Below are 7122 nucleotides of genomic sequence, written 5' to 3' on the forward strand. Positions count from 1 at the left end.
TCCAGCCAGTGGGAGGAGCATATCAGGTGCTCACAGCATCCAGCCAGTGGGAGGAGCATAGCAGGTGCTCATAGCATCCAGCCAGTGGGAGGAGCCCAGCTGGGAGAGCAAGCAGAAGAAATGTCATCAAATCGCCAAAGGAATGATGCAGGAAGGCCTTCTCACAGCATCTTGGTCGAGAGAAAATGTCACCTTTATGGATGAGCTTCTGCCCCTTCCTCCCAAATGCGGCCATCTTTATCCCCATATAACCTCTGTTACAAATGGTTTTACCCTTTAGCTGTTTTCAAGGGTGTGATGTTTTTAATGCCTTCAGCTGTTTGCTGTTCTCTTTTGTCTCTGTCATAGTGTCATGGGCCCAGCTTGCCCAGGACAGGGAGTTTTGGAAGACACTTGAAATAAATTACGCTTCAGTTGGAGACAAGGGAGGGCCTTTCACTTCCAGAGTTAGCTTTCCGTGACTTTAGCCAGCACGTGACAATTGACCAGCTTAGCGCGTGTCACAGGGCAGTAGTGATACTGCAGAGTAGGCTGTCCCAGAGACAGGTAAGCTTTCTTTCTTCAAGCCTAGAGGAGGTAGCTGAGGCCTGGACACTTAGCTCCTCTGAGTCACCAGGCTTCTCGCTACTACAGCCCCTACCAGCCTGCCCCACTTGGCCAAGTGCCTCATTAGGCATGCAAATTGGCATTGCCCTTAAATGAAGAACGCGTGACTACATCCACATCTTCTTAGGCAAGAAGTCTGCTGTCTGAGCCAAGCTACAGGAGAACAAGGGACAATGACCTAAAGCTCCTGATTTTAAGTAACAAAGCTGAGGCGAAACTCTTCCTTTGGGAGAGAGAGCTGACCGCTCTCTGCTTCTACAGGGAAGAGGTCATATGTGGTACCCGCCCCCATGGTCTATTGTTTCCTTACTTGTATCTCAGAAGCAGGCCCCTGTCACATAACAAAGCCAAGGACAGCTGTCCAGCTCTGAAAGACACCAGTGTTCAGGGAATGCAGGCCCCAGCAGGAGGAATCCCTGGGTTCACCCTGGCACATACCTCATTGGCTCGCTCCCATTCATGGACAGACGTTGCCTTTATTTGTGTCTTGGCAGAGAGCCAGGGTGCGAGCTGGCAAGACCTTCCCCAGCAGCCCGGGAGACTCACTGGAGGACCAGCTGAAGCCCATGCTGGAATGGGCCCATGGGGGCTTCAAGCCCATTGACATCGAGGGCCTCAAACCCAACAACAAGCAACCAGGTGGGAGTGAATGGCACAGACGTAGGAACTTAGAACCCAGGAGACACGGTATTCCCTTCCCATCTGTTCTGTTTTCAGTGCTCTGTCCTGCAATTTCTCGGCATCCACAATGCTCAGTGGAGAAGAATCCAATCTTCTAAGCTGAGTCTCTCAACTTCACCCATGACCCTCAGGTCATCCTGGGTGCACATCCCGCCTCCTAAAACCTTAGGACTCCTCCCTTCTCTTTTATTTATTAATATTAATGGCACATATGTAAGCATGTCACCAAAGGCTCCTGTGTTTCTGTTTTCTGAGACAACGGTCTCACTCTGCAGTCCTTTCTGGTCTCATGGAGCCTTGTAGCCGGGTGTCACCTCATCTGGCTCCTCATGACTTTAGATGGGTATCTGAGTTTCTTACCTCGTGTGTAGGAATGGGGAAGAGTCAGATTCAACCATGTCCACTGTGATTCAATAGACCCAAAAAAGTATAAATAAATGTTATTGAATGGGGGCCACAGAATGTGACTTGGTTATTTTCTGGTAGTTTCATCATAAAGCATCATGGGAAATTAATGCTACTCATACATTTTGACCTAATATTTTAAAAACTTAGCATTTAAACATTTAGTCTATATAAAACATTGAACTCTTTCACTTTTTTCTAGTACTGTCCTAAGAAAATTATGCCTTTTTTAGGTAAAAGTTACACTGAAATTGATTAATGAATACATGCTAATTTCATAAATTGGCCAAATAGATTCCAGGGTTCAAGTCAGTCCAAACTAAGCATATCAGTAGCATCATTTGACAGTTTGGACTTGACCCTCAGTGTGAAATCCTGTCCCTTCTGATATTTCAAGTACTCAGTAGCAAGCCAGGAGGTGGTGGTGCACACCTTTAATCCCAGTACTCGGGAGTCAAAGGCAGGCAGATCTGAGTTTGAAGCCAGCCTGGTCTATAGCATGAGTCCCAGGACAGCCAGGACTACATAGGGAAATCCTGTCTTGAAAAACAAAACAAAACAACAAAATACTCAGTAGCTCCATGCCCCCGTTGGGCATTGTGGTGGCCGTCACTGTAGGACCTCAGCTCCAGCTGTGGTCAGCCTGTGCTCAGGGCTGGCTCTAGAAGGATGGATTCCCCTCCACACTCTGATGTGGAAGCCCCAGGAGCATGAGTCTGGCCTGCTTCCCATGTGGGGGGAACTTGGAACTGGCTTCTGCTCTGGGTTCCCCGCTGGGGCTCTCTACACCATCCCAGTCCCCTGCTCTAGATGCAGCTGGATCTCAGGCTCAGCATGGTCTTGTCCTAGGCCTGACTTGTCTCTTAGCCTTCTGTCAAGTCTGTCTGCTTACCTTCCAGAGAACAAAAGTCGAAGACGCACAACTACCGACTCTGCCTCTGCTGAGTACTGTCCCCCACCCAAGCGCCTCAAGACCAATAGCTATGGCGGGAAAGACCGAGGGGAGGATGATGAGAGCCGAGGTGAATTTGGCGGGGAAGGTGCAGCAGCAGGAGCAGCAGGTCCTCAGGACCACTGCTCTGGGGTTCAGAGGTGCATGGCTGCATGGGAAAGGAGACTTCCTTACCTTCCTGTCCCTCTTTCCTCCACAGAACGGATGGCTTCTGATGTCGCCAACAACAAAGGCAATCTGGAAGGTACTATGTCTCTTTGCCCTCCTTTCTGGGTGCCCCAGGTCTGCCTTAGCCTGGCTTTGACCTTCTGCATGGATTTTAATCTGGAGCACTGGGCACTGACCTAGATCAGGACCACTCCTGCTAATATACTCCTGAATATTAGTTTCTAAATTTATTAGGCCAAATAATAGGATTTCCTTCTTTTTAACTGAATCTGATGTGACCCCTGACCAGGGTGACTGCAGTGGGGAAGAATGGAAGCTATGGCACTTTGGCCAACGCCTGAAAACTCCAGATCACTGGAACCTTGAACTTCCCATGCAATAAGCACAGCTAAGTTTAAGGCTAAAATAAGACACATTTTGCCACTGGCTCCTCCTCAAGCTAACTCTGGTATCCTTTCCCCAGCTGGTTACTGCACTGGGATTCAGAAATCTTCCAAGAACAGACCTAATGGAGTTTGAATATACAATGTACTCTTCATTTACATTCTTGGTCCAATGTGCCTTAATCTTCAAATATTTATCAAGCACTTACTCATTATTAGATCCAGGTTAGAAAACAGACCTGGATCCAGGGTACCCTGGAAAAGTTGCAGTTTAGAGCAATGTCTACAATTTAAAAACTGTGTGCGTGTGTGTATGTGTGTGTGGTTTTTCGAAACATGGTTTCTCTTTTCTCTGTGTATCTTTGGAGCCTGTCCTGGAACTTACTCTGAAGATGAGGCTGGCCTCTAACTCACAGATATCAACCTGCTTCTGCCTCCTGAGTGCTGGGTTTAAAGATGTGCACCACCACCACCGCCCAGGTCTAATTTAGAAACTCTTTTTTTTTTTTTTTTTGGGTCTGAGTGCTCTGCCTGCATGTCTGCCTGCAGACCAGAAGAGGGCATCAGATCTCATTATAGAAGGTTGTGAGCCACCATGTGGTTGCTGGGAATTGAACTCAGGACCTCTGGAAGCGCAGCCAAGCTTTTAACTGCTGAGCCATCTCTCCAGCCCTAATTTAGGAACTTTTGACCTGTGGTCCTCAATGAATCCCAAGAGCCATCCACCATTTGTCCTTGCCCCCCCACCCTCACCCCGTGAGACAGTGTTGGCCTTTTAAAGGTTTTGTCCTTTTGAACAGTTTAGAGTCAAGACAGCGTGGCCTCACGGTAAAAACAAACAAACAAACAAACAACAAACCCAAGGTCTGTGATGGTAATCTGTGCTGTGTTTAAAGAGCTCAGTTGCAGGGAGGTTCTGTAACTGCCGCCAAGCCAATCAGAATTTGTGCCTCAGTATCTGAGATTTAATGTTTATGAAAGATGGAGATGCCAGGCCGGGCGATGGTGGCGCACGCCTTTAATCCCAGCACTCGGGAGGCAGAGGCAGGCGGATCTCTGTGAGTTCGAGACCAGCCTGGTCTACAGAGCTAGTTCCAGGACAGGCTCCAAAGCCACAAAGAAACCCTGTCTCGAAAAACCAAAAAAAAAAAAAAAAAAAAAGATGGAGATTCCAAATCCAAAACAATATTCAGCCTCTTGTTTTGCCTGGCCAGGCCTTGGCTTCCCTTGTGCTTCTTGTTTGTTTGAACTTGTCTTTCCCAGACTACGAAGTGGGGATGGCGCTTTAAACAAGATCGAGTCTGTGGCCAACCGCCCCGAAATACGGTATCTCATCTGCAATGCTGCTAAAGGGTTAGATGAGCACTAGACACGGCACAGAGTACTTGGCACATGACTGGCAAGGGGCAGATGCTCACAACTGTCAGGCTCAAGGCTTGAGCTGCTGATGTTAGGCCCTTGGTATCCATAAACTCTGACAGCCTGTCTTTCCCGCAGACCACTGTTTGTCCTGTGGTAGGAAGAACCCTGTGTCCTTCCACCCCCTCTTTGAGGGTGGGCTCTGTCAGAGTTGCCGGGTAAGTCTGCCTGCCCCTTCCTCCTGCCCCTTCCTCCTGCCCCTTCCTCCTGCCCCTTCCTCCTGCCCCTTCCTCCTGCCCCTTCCTCCTGCCCCTTCCTCCCTCACCCAGGCTCCCAGCACGGTCCCTGCTCCAGGCCCTAGTAAACAGTTTCCCAGGGCACATCCCCCACTTCCTGTTTGGGGGACAGGTACTGCAGCAGAGAAGGCCCTCCATGAGGAACTCAAATCTCATGTACTGTCGCTTGCTAGCCAGGCCTGGCTGAGGTCAGGTCTGTGGTCTCACGTGCTTCTCTCTGGCGGTCAGGACCGCTTCCTGGAGCTCTTCTACATGTACGATGAGGACGGCTATCAGTCCTACTGCACCGTGTGCTGCGAGGGCCGCGAGCTGCTTCTGTGCAGCAACACAAGCTGCTGTAGGTGAGTGTCGTTCCGTGGGGCTGGACGAGGGCTTCGGATCCCTGGTTGTACTACAGGCAACTAGAAACAATATCCTGTGGAATCTTCTCACAAGTATGGACTGCAGTGATACCTACTGCTGGGCTCAGGACAGATGTTCCTGGGAGGTCAGCCCTGGGAGGTTTCTGTTGAAAGGGTTTAGATTTGAAGGGAGTTTGAGTGATCCATATTCAAAAACCGACTTACTACTGCATAGCTCAAAACACGCCGTGGCAGGAGGCTGAGCATCAGGTGGAGCGGTCATGCCTTGGGGAACTGACTGGGCCTGCAGGACAAATGTCTGTTAACCGCGATGCCCATTCTCTCTGCATACTCTGGTACAGGTGCTTCTGTGTGGAGTGTCTGGAGGTGCTGGTGGGTACAGGGACAGCTGAGGATGCCAAGCTGCAGGAACCCTGGAGCTGCTATATGTGCCTCCCACAGCGCTGCCATGGGGTCCTCAGGCGCAGGAAGGATTGGAACACGCGCCTGCAAGACTTCTTCACTACTGACCCTGACCTCGAGGAATTTGTAAGCTCTGTGCAGTCTCACAATTACAATCCCTGGGAGGCTGAATCCTGTACATCTGTAAGATCAAGAGTCCAGCCTTTGATCTCTGAATGTAGAAGACAGAGGCAGGCACATCTCTGAGTTCAAGGACAGCCTGGTCTACTTAGTGAGTTCCTGGCCAGTCAATGCTATATAGTGAGATCCTGTGTCAAAACAGCCTATAAAGGTGATAGTGGCAGGCATGGTGACAAAGGTCCCAGCACAGAAAGCTGAGCCATGAGCTTTGTGATGAGTTTAAGGGCAACCTGTGTTAAATAGTGAGGTCAAGGCCAGCCGGGAATGTACAGCTAGATTCCACCTCCCCTGTACCATTTGTACCTCACAGAGCCCGTGCCTGCCAGAGGCTAAGAGCCCATGCCTGCCAGGGGCTGAGAACCCTTGCTAGTCCACACCTCTAGCAGACACTTCCCCCTTCCAGTACCTTCTGACCAGGGAACAAGAAGGATATGTCTGAGCTGTGGGAGACAAGGGCAGCTGCTCCCACACCATAGGAGTTTATCTGCTGTTCTTAGAGGCCTTGGCAGTTGCCGCTCAAGCTCCCTATCTGGGCCTGTGAGTCTGTAGGAGGCAGCTGTGCCTCCTATCTGAGGACAGAATGGCCAGCCTGTGCCAGATACATTCTTACCAGTTCTCATCAAAGCCCCTGGGCATAGGAGGAAGATGGACACTCTGAGGGATTACTCTCTCTTTGCTTATCTGGCAGGAGCCACCCAAGGTATTCCCAGCAATTCCTGCAGCCAGGAGGAGACCCATTAGAGTCCTGTCCCTGTTTGATGGAATTGCGACAGGTGAGTTGAGGCAGGAGGCTGAAGGTGTCTCTGCCCCGTGACAGTTGAGAACAGTAGTAACCCGGATGTCACGTGTGCCTGTTCTTGCTCCACTCCATGGCCTTTGCACCTTCTCACACTATTCTATGTGTGTGTGTGACAGGAAGCATGCATTTGCCCCGTAGACACATGGGGAGATCAGGACAACTTCTCTCCTGGGTGGGTTACCCAGGTATCAGGCTTGGTGACAAGTTCCTCTACCTGCCACATTCCCTCCTTGGCCCCTTTCTAAAGGGACATGTTTCTTGTTTGACTTGTTTTCCTCTGCTCAAGCCTCTGGAAGTTTCCTGGCTACACACGCAAATGTTGTGATAATGAGGCAGTGACCCTTAGCCTTGGCTCCTTTCTAGTTTTCAGTTTGTGTGCGCACAGGAATCAGTCAACACGCAAGAGCCCTCTCAGGTCTGCTGTGGCTCCTGCAGGGTTCTTGGTGCCTTTTAAAAGGTACATGCTTCTTAGCTATTGCATTTTGACTTTTACTCCTCATTCCTGCTTCCTTTCCATTTTGTGAGATGC

General features: G+C 50.0%; 1 protein-coding gene across 1 annotated transcript in view; it reads left to right on the forward strand.

The window, feature by feature from the left end:
- LOC101980181 (DNA (cytosine-5)-methyltransferase 3C-like) overlaps positions 1-7122 on the forward strand; it is a 30748-nt gene that overhangs the window by 12826 nt on the left and 10800 nt on the right. Inside the window, 7 exon segments of the mRNA XM_013352234.1 lie at positions 1101-1245; positions 2592-2714; positions 2844-2888; positions 4693-4772; positions 5079-5191; positions 5554-5740; positions 6483-6567. Of these exon segments, the coding sequence (XP_013207688.1) occupies positions 1101-1245; positions 2592-2714; positions 2844-2888; positions 4693-4772; positions 5079-5191; positions 5554-5740; positions 6483-6567 (778 nt within the window).

Source organism: Microtus ochrogaster, linkage group LG8, assembly GCF_000317375.1.
Source record: "Microtus ochrogaster isolate Prairie Vole_2 linkage group LG8, MicOch1.0, whole genome shotgun sequence".
NCBI lineage: Eukaryota > Metazoa > Chordata > Mammalia > Rodentia > Cricetidae > Microtus > Microtus ochrogaster.